The 15,822-nt window shown below is 35.1% G+C and overlaps 1 protein-coding gene across 2 annotated transcripts in view; it reads left to right on the plus strand.

Moving 5' to 3' along the window:
- Window positions 1-15,822, plus strand: part of LOC127717875 (synaptonemal complex protein 1-like) — a 106,518-nt gene that overhangs the window by 75,036 nt on the left and 15,660 nt on the right. For both annotated transcript variants that reach the window (XM_052223736.1, XM_052223737.1), the window contains 6 exons: window positions 4,915-5,045; window positions 6,160-6,349; window positions 8,945-8,999; window positions 9,988-10,127; window positions 10,929-11,051; window positions 12,581-12,663. In XM_052223736.1, coding sequence (XP_052079696.1) covers window positions 4,915-5,045; window positions 6,160-6,349; window positions 8,945-8,999; window positions 9,988-10,127; window positions 10,929-11,051; window positions 12,581-12,663 — 722 coding nt within the window. The remainder of the gene's footprint in view (window positions 1-4,914; window positions 5,046-6,159; window positions 6,350-8,944; window positions 9,000-9,987; window positions 10,128-10,928; window positions 11,052-12,580; window positions 12,664-15,822) is intronic.

Consider the following 15,822-nt stretch of genomic DNA (forward strand, 5'->3'; position numbering starts at 1 on the left):
GCTTGTGTAATGTACGTCTAACAAATAGCATAAAACCAGTCCATGAGGTAAGCCATAGAAACGGGGGTAGTAACTCAGCACATACGAATTTCCGCGCGAAAGATAATCAGAGCAGCAACCCGCAAAACCCACTATCTTCAAATTCGACAAACGTTCACCTCGTAAATGATAGTCATACAACGGAACAAGATACTACCATTTTGTATTCACAATCGACAGAATCGCGTTCAAATGTACTTTTGAAAACCGCCGTAGCACAAGTAGGGTCGAATCAGCTCTACACCGAGACAAACATTCTTTTTGACGAAGGAGCGCAAAGATCGTTTTTAACGCAGAACTTAGCGAATAAACTCAAATTACAGATAGAGGGAACAGAGATAATACATTTATCGGCATTTGGAGGTGAAGAGAAAAACGCGAGACACCTAGAAAAGACAACAATCTATCTGAAAACCGATGCAGGACACGTATTGCCAATCAAAGTACTGATAGTACCGATGATAGCCATGCCTCTACAGAATCACATACGTAATATTGATACACAAAATGGTTATTTGCATGGTTTAAAGTTAGCGCACACGATGACACAGCAAGATTCATTCGAAATATCGTTGTTAGTAGGCGCAGATCACTATTGGGACATTGTAGAAGACCATATTGTACGGGGAAACGGTCCGACCGCCGTGAAATCCAAGATCGGATATTTGCTTTCGGGACCTACATACGGTAAGAAAACTAACACGTCGAAAACTAGCATGTTTAATGTTCTAATATCACACAAAGTTGAAGAATACAATCTAGAGAGATTTTGGAATTTAGAATCAATAGGCATAAATAGTAAGGAGGTAGACGAAGACGGTGATGCATATATTAAAGCCTATCAGGACAGATCAATTGAGTTCCGAGAAAATAAATATTTCGCTAGGTTACCATGGAAACAGGATCATGATGAATTGCCTACAAATTTAGCAGTCACGAAGAGAAGGACAGAAAACGTCATTAAAAGACTTACTCAAAACCCAGATATGTTAAAGAAGTACGGGAACATCATACAAGAACAGGAACGTAGGGGATTCATAGAGAAGGTGGATGAAACAGCAGAAACTTCAGAAAAACTACACTACATTCCTCATCATCCAGTACAGAAGGAATCAAGCACTACGCCTATCAGAATTGTTTACGACTGCAGTTGTCGCCAGTCGCCTAATTCGCAAAGCTTGAATGACTGCCTCTTGGATACACCGCCGAAGCTAAACGACCTGACAAAAATTCTGATGAGATTTAGAGCCAACCCTGTCGCCATAACAACGGATATTGAGAAAGCCTTTTTACATGTAGGATTAAACGAGGATGACCGAGACGCTACGCGTTTCTTGTGGCTAAGTAACCCATCCGACCCAACAAGTTATTTACAGACTTACAGGTTCAAATCCGTCTTTTTTGGAGCGACTTGTTCACCGTTTATACTAAACGCCACAATACTGAAACATTTACAACGTTACAACAGTAAAACAGCTACATTGATGGAAAGAGACTTGTACGTGGACAACATTCTGACAAGTTTACAGAACGAGGATGAGGCTGATACGTATTATAAGGAAGCGAGAACAATGATGAAAGACGCCGGATTCAACCTACGATCGTGGACGTCAAACAGTCAGAATATACGCAAGCTAGCCAAGACGGAAAATGTACTAGATATGGACATAAACACAAAAGTACTTGGTATGTTATGGAATAGCAAATCCGATGATCTGATGTACCAGAAATGTGATATTCCAATACGAGACATTGTAACAAAAAGGGAGATTTTGAAACATTCGTCGAAAATATACGATCCACTTGGAATAATCAGCCCGGTAACAATAAGAGCAAAGACACTAATACAGGATCTATGGAAAAGTGGACTGGATTGGGATGAACAAGTTCCGGAAAACTTTAAGGCTACTTGGATTAATGTAGCAAGCGACTTAGAGAAAGCGACACAAATCGTCTTTCCGAGATATTATTTCTCCGGTAATTCTACTTCGGAACAACTTGAACTACACGTATTTTGCGATGCCAGTCCAAAGGCGTATGGAGCGACCGCATATCTGAACAACGGAACCGAAACTGCGTTACTGATGGCAAAAAGCAGAGTAGCGCCAGTGAAAAACCTAACATTACCGCAACTAGAACTTATGGCCGCAGTTATTGGAACTAGACTAGCGTCACATGTACAATCGACTTTCGAATGTAAAAACGTGGTTTTCTGGTCGGATAGCTGCATAGTATTGCACTGGTTAAAATCAGCGAAACCGTTAAAACGATTTATTGCGAATCGAGTGAGAGAAATAACGGAATCTACAAATCAACATGAATGGAGATATTGTCCAACAGAATGCAATCCAGCCGATCTCTTAACACGAGGAATTAACGCCGATCAATACATCGATAGTGTCATTTGGAAAAAAGGACCAAATTGGTTAACGGATCGCACAAAATGGCCAGAAATAACTCCCACAAGTAAAATGGTAATGACAATTACAGGAGAAAACGACGAAGAGGAATTTCTAAACAATGAAGTTCATACTGATCACTATGGTATTAGTAACGTTATAGACATTTCGAAATATGGGACTTTCAGGAAATTGATTCGAGTAACTGCTTACGTTCAGCGGTTCATATCTAACTGCCTATATACCAAACATCGGAGAAAAGGTGGAATTTTGACGACATATGATATAAATACCGCGGTGCGTTCATGGATATTAGATTGCCAAGAATCTTCATATTCAGCCGAAATAAAAAGTTCAAAGGACACACGAAATAAAAACACAATGAAATTTCCAAGAATAAGACAATTAGGACTCTTCATAGATGACGATGGTCTTGTGAGATGCAATGGAAGAATTCACAATGCACCGATTTCAGAGAATACCAAATTTCCGTACCTTATACCTGCGAATCATCCACTTACCAAACTGATTGTGATAGACGCACACGAACGTTCACTCCATTCTGGACTTAATGCTACGCTGACTTTTGTACGACAATCGTATTGGGTACCGACACTTCGACAATTTATTAAGAAGTTATTGAATAAGTGTGTAACTTGCCGCAAAGTTATGGGAAAATCTTACAGCAAACCGGACCCGCCACCGCTTCCGAAAATAAGAGTACAGGAAGCCTCGCCATTTACCGTCACAGGGGTCGATTATACAGGCGCTTTATACGTAAGGGATCAAGAAGGAACTTTAAAGAAAGCGTATATATGCTTATTTACGTGCGCATCGACTAGAGCAGTTCATCTCGAAGTAGTTCCAAACATGAGCGAACATTCATTTATTCAGGCATTTCGACGCTTTGTTAGCCGTAAATCTCTGCCTAAAATTCTAGTATCTGACAATGCATCTACATTCATTGCAGGATCTGAGGAAATAAAAAGATTATGTGAATCGGATATAGTAAAAGATACTTTATCAACACACGGTGTAGAGTGGAGATTCATACCGAAACGTGCACCATGGTATGGTGGATTCTGGGAGCGCTTGATTGCTCTTACGAAGACAAGTTTGAAAAAAGTGCTTGGACGATCGCAAGTTAACATGGAAACATTACAAACAATTGTTGCGGAAATAGAAACTATCTTAAACGACAGACCGCTTACTTATCCATCGTCCGATATCAAAGACTGTGAAGCTTTAACACCGTCTCATCTACTATACGGAAGGCGCATTTCAACATTACCGTACCCACAACCAGAAATCGATAACATCACCGACCCGACTTACATGGGACATTACGATCTTAATAAAAGTGTACAAAGACAAACGCAATTGATTCAACATTTCTGGAAAAGATGGAAATCCGAATACCTTACGTCGTTACGTGAATTTCATAGGACTACCGGAAAAAATGAACAATTAATAAATACAGGAGACATCGTGCAAATTCACAACGAATCTCCGCGTATAAACTGGAAAATTGGGATCGTAACCGAACTGGCGAGAGGTAACGACGGACTTGTAAGATCTGCACGAATAAGAACCAACAATGGGGAAACAACTAGACCGATCGCAAAATTATATCCATTAGAAGTTACACAAACGATGACAAACAATTCTAACGTTCCAATAGATGATCAGCAGGAAAATATGGAGAACAGACCGAGACGAAAAGCAAGTCTTAAAGCCCGTGAGACCATACGGAAGTGGATACACCAATGATGTTAAAGACGACAATTACGCGTTTTAGTGCAAAGTTGAATTTTATTCTTATTTAATGAGTGACATTAATTGAATTTAATTGCTAAATGTAATTTCCGTTTTAAATGATTTCATGTACTCAGTATTTCAAAGAAAAACACAACGCGAGAGACAATTTCAAAGTATTATTATTTATTGATGGACAGTAATTTATCAGTGAAACGATTGATCAATGGATAATTGAGATTATTTAGAAAATTGTGATATATTTGACTTTTCGCGGCCCCAGTATGTTGAGATTGTCGCGGGAACATAACGTCCGTACTATTGTACTTTTCCATTGTCGACGTCGTATTGTCAGTGACGTCGCCTTGGGCGGAAATACGTTAGTTGTATATAAAATGTAATGGCTGAACAGTTGTCTTTATACACATTGCCTAACTATCATCTATAAGTACATCCTTAAATGCAGTTTTTTGGGTACTTTTTTGTTCACTTACTTTTACAGTATTTGTTTCCAACCATTTATAACACTAAAAAAACTGCTGCTAAAGCTGAAAGGTTGATAATAAGGCAAACATTGTTGAAGGTCATAAGGTGACCTATGGTTGCTAACATCTATGTCATTTGGTATCTGGTGGAAAATTGTTTCATTGGCAATCATACCACATTTACAATTTTTTTATATCATACAAGTAATTTAAAAAATGATTTTAAAACTTTGTAGGTGCAGACAACAGAATCAGTACCAGCAGATAAAGATTCAGCTTACTTTAAGAAATTGTTAACTGGGATGAAGAGAGATTTCTCCCAAGAACTGGAGAAACTTAAAGCTCACTTACGGAAAGAAAAACAAAGGTAAAACATGTACATAATTTTGTATGACCCACCTAGGACAGTTGGGGTGCATTATGTTTTCTGGTGTATGTGTCCATCCACTAGGCCATCAGTTAGTCTCTCTATTTTTCTATATCAATAGAAGAGGGCATAAAATAATTGTGTTTTCTGGTCAATGTGTCCCTTAATTAGTCTATCCATTATTCTGACCATTTGTCTGTCATGATCAAGATAAAAATTTATTTAAGGTAGCTAACCATAAAGATGTGGTCATATGATTTGGAAACTTAGTACATAGGTTCATAACAATGTGAAATATTTTGAATATATGCCAAATCAGGATTTTAACCAAGATTTCGAAGTTTAAGTGATCATAGAAATATGATAGTGTTCCTTAGACATTTCTTTTAGATTTGATAGTTTGCAATCAGAATTTGTACATGCACTTTATATTGAGAATAAGAAAATTCACATCTTACACTATGTCGATTAAGGGTTCTGCAGTTGATATGATCAAGAGTTGATCTATTTTCTTGCCATCATGATTGACCATTATAAAAGATCTGTATCACATATATGCCATGAGCAATAGGACAGGTGCCACAAGTGAAGCTGGATCTGCTTACTCTTACAGAGATTGGATATCACCCCTGGTTTTTGGTGTGGTTATAACAATATTTTTATTTCCTATGTTGATAGATGAAATTGAATTGGGGTTTTAAAGTTACAATAAATGGTAAATAGTGAACATTAATTTTTTTCATTGCATCTCCTGCAACAATGTAATCTAGTAAACATGAAGTGACTGTAAGCTTATAAGCATGTCTGCTGCTTTAGAAATTTCTAACAAATTGTTTTAATACCATTGCTGGAATGTTTATAATGTGAAAGTGCATATAAACTTTTTGTCTTGCCTATGACAATAAATGTGGAAACAAGACTTAAGTCTGCTGTTTCAAGTGGCATTACCATCATTAACAATTGTTGATGTTTGTTATAAGTTACACAGGCCAGACATATATCTTTGTCTATTTTTCACTTTAATGATGATTCAAGTTTTAGGAAATTTGTTATTTATGAATGATCAGTGGCTAGCTTTTAACATTTGAACTACAATGATTTGCTTGTTATTTAGGAGCACAGCTGCTGTCAAAAGGTGTGAGAATGCACACAAAGACCACTTAAGTGCTATACAGAAGGATGTTATTCGTGTATTGAGGGCTATCATGCACTTCCGAGATCATATGTGTACACTAATGGAGAAAGAAAACCTTAAAGATCTTGTGTATTCCTTACAAAAACTCAAGAACTTAATACCAGACCAGGTATAAAGACATGGCCATATAAGAATAAGAAAATGTATGATTGACAACTCTCTACCAGAGTCCCAATGACCTTGATACATGTATAAGCAACTTAATGTCCCTGTACAGCCTTCAACAATGAGCAAAACTCATATCACAAAGTCAGCTATTCAATTGTTTTTGCCATTTTTAACCAATGAATAAACATGTGAGATGATTTTTTTTGCTATTTCATAAAAAGCTGCATACAACCAAAGCTATCAAAATTTTAATCCAATGTTTTGCTCACCTGGCATAAAGGGTGAAATGAGCTTTTTATCACAACTTAATTATCATCACCAATTGGAACCAAAGTTAGTCACAATCATCCTACGGGTATCTTGGTTAAAAATTGTGTCTGACAAGCCCGCCTGCCAACGAACTTGGCTGACATGGCTAAAAATAGAACATATGGGTAAAATGCAAGTTTTTGTCTATTATCTTGAATACTGCTAATGATGCAGAAAATCTGACTGAAGCATATATGTTCAGAATGTAGAGATCTACCTATTTTCTGATTACATCTAAACTGTCAAACGATTTTTTTCAGGAGTTATTGTCCTTAAATAATGAATTTTACCAATTTTTATTAATTTTTTTTTCTTGAAAACTATAACAGATAAATAGAAACTTTAAATAGCAAAAATGGTCAATGCTTTGTAGCAGTTATTAAATGAAGATTTCTACCAAATTTTTGCATTTTTGCCTTTTGTCTTGAAAACCATAATAGAAAGATAGAAATCTAAATAGCTAAAATGATCAGCAAGACAGCATATACACATAAGTCAACATTGGTCAGTCATCTCCTTACACTGCAGATTCATTATTATTCTTTGAAACTTAATTTTTGGAGGATTTCATGGGTATAGGTAAACCACGAATTTATATGTTCAACGAATTACAAATTTTATATTTGCTTGTATGCAAACTTTGGCACTTACACAAAAATATCCACAAAAACATTATTTTTTTCTCAATCCACGAAAAATTGGTATGCATGAAAAATTTATGAATCAACAGTGTGAGTTTTTGACCTTAAATGATGATTTTTACCATGTTTTTGCCTATTATCTTGAAAACTATACTAGATAGAGCGAAACTTTAACAAGCAAAAATGATCAGTAGGAAAAGATCTATATATATACGTCAACATGACTGAAATTGTCAGTTAACATTTCACGGAGTAATTGTCCATTAATTTTTACCAAAAGTTGCCATTGTTGAAGATGCAGGTGAGCGACACAGGCTCTTCAGAGCCTTTAGCGTTTTTTATACGCCCGTTTACGGGACGTATTATGGTATACCATTGTCCGTCTGTCCGTCCGTCCGTCTGTCCGTCTGTCCGTCCGTCGTCAACATGTCGGACATTAACTCAAAAACGCTTTAACCAATTTGCATAAAACTTTGGTGAATTGTTTATATCTATTGACGTGAGTTCCCTTTCGTTTTTTATAAATTTTAGATTTTACATTTCCGAGTTATGGGGTTTTATTCATTAAAAAAAGTGGGATTTTCCAGTTTTCGGACAATAACTCAAGAATGCTTTCACCAACTTGCAAGAAATTGTGGTGAATTGTTTATATCTATTGACATGAGCTCCCTTTTGATTTTTATATATTTTAGATTTTACGTTTCCGAGTTAAAGGGTTTTTTTCATAAAAAAGGGGGATTTTCCAGTTTTCGGACAAAAAATCAAAGATGCTTTCAGCAGTTCTTTTGAAACTTTGGTGAATTGTTTATATCTATTGATGTAAGCTCTGTTTAGAATTTTATAAATTTTACATTTTACATTTCTGAGTTATGGGGTTTTATTCATTAAAAAAGGGGGGATTTTCCAGTTTTCGGACAATAACTCAAAAATGCTGTCAGCAATTCTCATGAAACTTTGGTGAATTGTTTATATCTATTGATGTAAGCTCCCTTTATATTTTCATAAATTTCTAATATGACATTGAGAATAAATTGAACTTTAATTGTTTATAGTCTGACAACAGATTTACTAAGTATTGCGCAACAGCACAGTGTATTGCACAACAGCAAGAAATCTTTAATTGAATATAAATTCAATTCATATAACCAATTTCAAGTTCTTTGACTACATTTATTCAGAAACCTATAATATGTCAAATATTTAATACAATCCAAATTCAGACCTGTATCAAGCTTGAATATTGTGTCCATTTTTGCCCCAACTGTTCAGGGTTGGACCTCTGCGGGCGTATCCAGCTGCGCTGAGCGGAGCAGTTTATTTTAACAATCTATCCTTTCGCAATTTTCTGAAATATCAGTACTTGATGGCCATAGTCATACTTATATCTTCTCTAAGCAGATAATGACACACGGTCTCATTTATAAGTGAAGTAGTGGTACTTTGAATTTGGGGAACCCTCATGTTTAATTTTTTTTTAATTAATTGTCTCTAGGTAAGAAATAACACATCTTTCTTGACAGTGCAAACAACATGTTTTGGATACATAAAGAAAAATTAAATGAGGGTAAATTGATTATTACGTTCTTTTGTTTTGTAAGTCTGAAAGTAAAAAGAAATACAATTACAAAGTTTCCACTTTTTTCCAGCTTGTACCAGATCCAAAAGAACTACTGACAATGCTTGTGGCTAATGTAGTAGAATGTAAGTACATATTTTGTAGAAATTTCTTACCATGCATTTTATTCAGTTTTTCATGAACATACCTGTTAAGCTCTCGATCTGAAAGTTCATGACTTGCTTTTAGAAAGAAAATGCCAGGTCATAAAGCCTTCAATTTTTTATGCCTAACCTACGATAGTAGTAGGGGCATTGTGTCTCTGCGTCCGTTTGTCCGTCCGTCCGTCTGTCCCACTTCAGGTTAAAGTTTTTGGTCAAGGTAGTTTTTGATGAAGTTGAAGTCCAATCAACTTGAAACTTAGTACCGGTGCACATGTTCCCTATGGTATGATCTTTCTAATTTTAATGCCAAATTAGAGTTTTTACCACAATTTCACGGTCCACTGAACATAGAAAATGATAGTGCGAGTAGGGCATATGTGAACTATGGACACATTTTTGTTTTTGTGGCTGAATTCAAACATTTAGAGGGGAATTTTGTTTTAAACCAGGTATCCCGATCTGAAATCTGCAAAGTGATCAGAACCCTGAGGACCAATTGCACGAGGCTGCAAACTGTGGGTTGGTAGAATCTGGATCCGTTTCCCACAGAAGATTATGCTCCTTGGGAATCGGATCCACATTTGACTTCCCCACTGTTTGCTGTCTCGTGTAATTGCTCCATGGGATTGGGATCCCTCCGCATATTTTCGAATGGGGATACTTCATGTGTTATCAGTTTCTCTATAATATTCACAAATGTTTATTGTTCATTATACATGATTAAGCTTCAAATTGTTTTGAAAAGTGTATTAGTTAAACACAACATCAGCGTATCTTTTAAATAAACATAGAGGCCATCTTTGAGGATCTGGATGTGGTTTACAGAATAGAGCATAATGGGCAAAGAATACAGAATAAAACGCAAAAAATTAAAGAATAAAGATATGAAGAACCCATCCAGACCATAATCTATCTTGCTTTGAGGTGTGAATGGTTTAGTTCATTGTTTAATATGTAAATTTTTTTTCAGATATGCATAATATGGAATTAATTATATCAAATGCCTTCCTGGCTATGAGGATGATGATCAAAGGAACTATGCAGCATCAGTATGAGCCGAGAACGTCTGACAGACAAACTGAAATCAGGGTCAAGGTCAAAGATGCAGAGGTAGGTCAAGGCAATTGTTGATTATGTACAAGTTAGTACTTTGAGATTTTAAGCTAATGCAAGGTTGAAGTGAAAAATAATATGGTCAGAGGTGAAAGTCTTGAACCAAATGTAAAGTGATCACCAACTCCACAATATCTGCAAGCTCAGCATGATTAGGCTGTAATTGGACTGGGGTTTAGGCCAATGATACCTGTAGAGGAATGTCAAAATTCAGTCCGTGTCTATATTATTCACCTAGCAAACATCAGATGTTTTTTAGAATTTAGTTCAATTTTGAATAAGTTTGAGGAAACAGAAAAGATTTTTGATTAAGTTTTCCTTTGACGTTATATGTAAACTAACATTCCACCATAAATGTCGGCTCATAGAATAATGGGTGGGGATGGGATGACATCAGACTGTTGAGAATCTCTCATAATGTCTGTGAATCTTGTACTGTAAATTCAGAAATTATTGCGTGCATTTATTATTGCGATTTTTGAAGAATGGACATAAATGCGAGCTTAATTTTTGCGATTTCAGGAAAAGCTGCATACAGATATATGCATCAGATATCAGAATGCGAGTTCTTATTATTGCGATTGTCACACAGTCGCATTTTTCGCATTAATAAAATCCTCGCAATAATTTCTGAATTTACAGTATTTATAATTCTCAGAGTAAATTCATATTACATCAACATGTATTTGGCCTGAATATTATCAAAAGGAGTTCGGCTAGAGGTAAAACATCTACATTATCTTCTTTATCTTCGGCTGTCACTTGATATGGACCTAATGATACTTTTCTGTTTTACAGACCAGAATGAAAACAATGGACACTGCTAAAACTGAGACTATACACATAGCCCGGAGACTGCAAGTGGCTAAAGATAGACTGGAGAAGTTTGAGCAGATGACACTTACTGAAGAGCAAGCCAAGGTTATTACTTAAGAAATATTTCATGCAAGCCATAGATATTTTGGAAATTTTCACATGGCCTGGGTTGTTATATTTAAATTTTATTCTGAGCATAAGCTTTTAGGATAACATTAATGAATATAATTGCCCCAAGCCATGTGATAATGATCACAAATCTATGGCTTGCTTCAATTATTTTGATTCTAATAGGAAAAATACAGTAATTTTAAAAAACTGAAGCGAAGAAAAATGTGCCTTGTGTGTGACTGTTCTATTTTACTCCCTGTAAGAAAAAACTAATAATTTCCAGTATAGCTATGTCATTATTTATTGAAATAAAATTGTGTTAAATCCAAACATTCAATTGGCCTGAATATTATTATAAAAGGATTTTGGCTAGAGGTAAAACATCTTTCCATTATCTTATTTAACTGTATACGTATACCTAACATATTTCCTTTCTCCATTTGAACTGTACACGTATACCTAACAACAAAATTATTTATATTTACCTGTGTTTAAATTAATTGCAAATGGCTGATATTTTTGTTCTAGCATATTGTTTTTCTTAAATTGTTTAACATTTCACAGTGGTATAACATGTTACTTTAATTATTCTTCCCTTAGTTTATTTATTTTGTATTTACATTGTATCATAGATCAAATTTATTTGTTCAGTGTAGGTTCACTGGTGTTAATACGTCTTTTGATTGATATTTTATAGTGTGTCTTTCTATGTTGTGATGTTACACTATTGTTTCAGATAAGGGTGAAGGTTTGGTACCATTAAAACGTTTAAACCCGCTGCAATTGTTTGCACCTGTCCTAAGTCAGGAATCTGATATTCAGTAGTTGTCGTTTGTTGATATGGTTCATAAGTGTTTCTCGTTTCTCGTTTTTTATATAGATTAGACCGTTGGTTTTCCCGTTTGAATGGTTTTACACTAGTAATTTTTGGGGCTCTTTATAGCTTGCTGTTCAGTGTGAGCCAAGGCTCTGTGTTGAAGACCGTACCGTGTTTTGACATGAGTGAATGTGCAAAGATCATTCATGGGATTTGGCAGAATTTTATTTCATTTTAGTTTTGTACATTTTTCCAAGCTCAAAATACACTAATTATTTTTGCTTTGCATTAAAATAAGAAAAATGGTTTTGTTGGTTTTTTTCAATTTTAATTTGAACATTGCAAAATCAAAATAGTTTGCACATAGGTTACGATACATATGGATTTACGTGGTAGGAAAAATGTTACAGCCATAGATATATACATCTGTGAGTCTGCACTAAATATAGATATATCTAGAATTTTATTATTGTCTTTTACAAAGCAAAGCAGTAAGGCATATGAGAGTAAATTATAGCGCTCACCCAAAAGTCATTTCTACAATCGTGAGTTGGACTTTAAATTGTAATTTGATGCACATTATTTTCCACTGAGAAACATGGTGTTATAAATGCTATGCAGTAATTGATTTCTAAAATTTGTTTTAGAAAGAGTAATTATGATCTTTTGTATCGAAATGATATCATTTTTTAACTTTTTGTTGTAGGATAAGAAATATCATGGTCTGTTAAATAGATATCACATGGTTTGGCAGATGTACAACAAACTTCAGAAAGATATGGATATATTGTATGTATACACTTTAAAATCTACAATATTAATTGATCATGTGATCACTAGAAATTCCCAGAATGTAATTGATCATGTGATCACTAGAAAGTCCCATGATGTAATTGATCATGTGATCACTAGAAAGTGCCAGGATGTATAAGTGTACATTTCTTTCTGCTGAAAACTTGAGATTTCCTTGGCAAGTTACATGTATTAACAAAGTAAAATAAAATGAATGTTATGAAGTGTTTATAAGAAAAATACTAAAAAAAGAATCTGTTCTAGGGTACAACCACAAAAGTTAAAAGGTAATTTTACTGAAACTTATATATCACAAAACAATAAAATGTATTAGATGTCTGCGCTGTATTTTCCTAGGCCTGAATCTGGTTGAAATCTGGACGATTTTGTCAATTTTCGCAAAAATCTCTACTTTTGGCCTATTTGGAATATAAAAATCAACGCTTTAAAGTAAAACATGGACAAAAATAGTTCTTTTAAACTTTTTCACTTGTCTTTTCATCAGCTTAAAACATATTTTATCTTGAAACATTGAACTTCATAATCAAGGCCAAATATGGCCCTTACCGAACTTAACTTTGTCATAGGTTTTTTTCACAGAGAGTACCATCGTCTAGAACACATTATGATATTTAACAAACAACAGTGAACAAACACCTGGTAAATCTTCAATACGATAGAATTCCTAAAGAAGATACCTCAGGAATGCAGAGTTGTTATGATAAAAACATAAAATGTGAAGACTGTTATAACAACAACACTTTAGGAATTGCTGCAGTAATTTAATTAGATCGACATGTTTCGGTGCCTACGGCACCTTCATCAGGATAAAAACAATATACAAAATCGCTTTGAAGTACAAATTCTGGAAGTGATAAATTATGTCACAATGTTACCATTGTGAGTATGGATAAAAAGTTAAAAGTGGGTATGACATTTGTTTGCACCTGTCCTAAGTCAGGAATCTGATGTTCAGTAGTTGTCGTTTGTTGATGTGGTTCATTAGTGTTTCTCGATTCTCGTTTTTTATATAGATTAGACCGTTGGTTTTCCTGTTTGAATTGTTTTACACTAGTCATTTTGGGGCCCTTTATAGCTTGCTGTTCGGTTTAAACCAAGGCTCCATGTTGAAGGCCATACTTTGACCTATAATTGTTTACTTTTCACATTGTGTTGTGGATGGAGAGTTGTCTCTTATAAAAACTTTAGTAAATTTGTATCAAATACACAACTAGTGTTGGAGAGTGTCAGGCACCTAGCAAGAAATGATAAAGGAGTTACTTTCCTGTACCTACTCCACCCAGTTCAGTTGCTTTGGAATTCTTAAACAAGTCCTTTTAATGCTTGTGCAGAACTTGATGTGATGTCACAATGTTAGAGGAGAACTAATCAATGATGTCACAATGTCAGAGGAGAACTTATTAGAGATGTCACAGTGTCACAGTTAAAACTTATCAGTGATGTCACAATGTCAGAGAACTTATCACTGATGTCACAATGTTAGAGGAGAACTTATCAGTGATGTCACAATGTCAGAGGAGAACTTATCAGAGTGATGTCACAATGTCAGAGGAGAACTTATCAATGATATCACAATATCAGAGGAGAACTTATCAGTGATGTCACAATGTCAGAAGAGAACTTATCAGTGATGTCACAATGTCAGAAGAAAACTTATCAGTGATGTCACAATGTCAGAGGAAAACTTGTCAGTGATGTCACAATATCAGAGGAGAACTTATCAGTGATGTCACAATGTCGGAGGAGAACTTATCAATGATGTCACAATGTCAGAGGAGAACTTATCAATGATGTCACAATATCAGAGAACTAATCACTGATGTTACAATGTCAGCAGAGAACTTATCAGTGATGTCACAATGTCTTATCAATGATGTCACAATGTCAGAGGAGAACTTATCAATGATGTCACAATATCAGAGAACTAATCACTGATGTTACAATGTCAGCAGAGAACTTATCAGTGATGTCACAATGTTAGAGGAGAACTTATCAGTGATGTCACAATGTCAGAAAACTTATCAGAGTGATGTCACAATGTCAGAGTAGAACCAATCAGTGATGTCACAATGTCAGTGAAGAACTTATCAGTGATGATGCAATATCAGAGGAGAACTTATCAATGATATCACAATGTCAGAGTAGAACTTATCAGTGATGTCACAATGTCAGCAGAGAACGTATCAGTGATGTCACAATGTCAGAGGAGAACTTATCAATGATGTCACAATATCAGAGAACTAATCAGTGATGTCACAATGTCAAAGGAGAACTTATCAGTGATGTCACAATGTCAGAAAACCTATCAGTGATGTCACAATGTCAGAAAACCTATCAGTGATGTTACAATGTCAGAGAAGAACTTATCAGTAATGTCACAATGTCAGAGAAGAACTTATCAGTAATGTCAAAGGAGAACTTATCAGTGATGTCACAATGTCAGTGAAGAACCTATCTGTGATGTCACAATATCAGAGGAGAAATTATCGGCAATATCACAAGATGAGAGTAGGACTCAATCATATTTAATCTAGAGAACAACCAAATGTAAAAAATGTCTAAGAGATTTGAGGATAAGGGAGCTACCATTTTATTTTTATGGGGGGGGCTAGGATGAAAAATTTGGTCCTGCTTTTTTTTTTTAGTTGTAATCTCGGTCCTGCCTTTTTATTTTTCACTCTATTCAGTTCTGCCTTTTTTATTAGTTTATCCTGACTTTTTTTACATAAATTGTCATCCTGCCTTTTTGTCGAGCCTTCGACTTTTGTCGAAAAAGCGAGACATAGCGATCCTACATTCCGTCGGCGTCGTCGTTGGCGGCGTCCACAAATATTCACTCTGTGGTTAAAGTTTTTGAAATTTTAATAACTTTCTTACACTATCCTGGATTTCTACCAAACTTGGACAGAAGCTTGTTTATGATCATAAGATAATATTCAAAAGTAAATTTTGTAAATCCATTTTTTCCGTATTTTACTTATAAATGGACTTAGTTTTTCTGCCAAGAAACATATTACATTCACTCTGTGGTTAAAGTTTTTGAAATTTTAATAACTTTCTTAAACTATCCTGGATTTCTACCAAACTTGGAAAGAAGCTTGTTTATGATCAAAAGATAGTATCCAGAAGTAAATT

The sequence above is a fragment of the Mytilus californianus genome, unplaced genomic scaffold, assembly GCF_021869535.1.
Source record: "Mytilus californianus isolate M0D057914Y unplaced genomic scaffold, xbMytCali1.0.p SCAF_10, whole genome shotgun sequence".
NCBI classification, from domain to species: domain Eukaryota; kingdom Metazoa; phylum Mollusca; class Bivalvia; order Mytilida; family Mytilidae; genus Mytilus; species Mytilus californianus.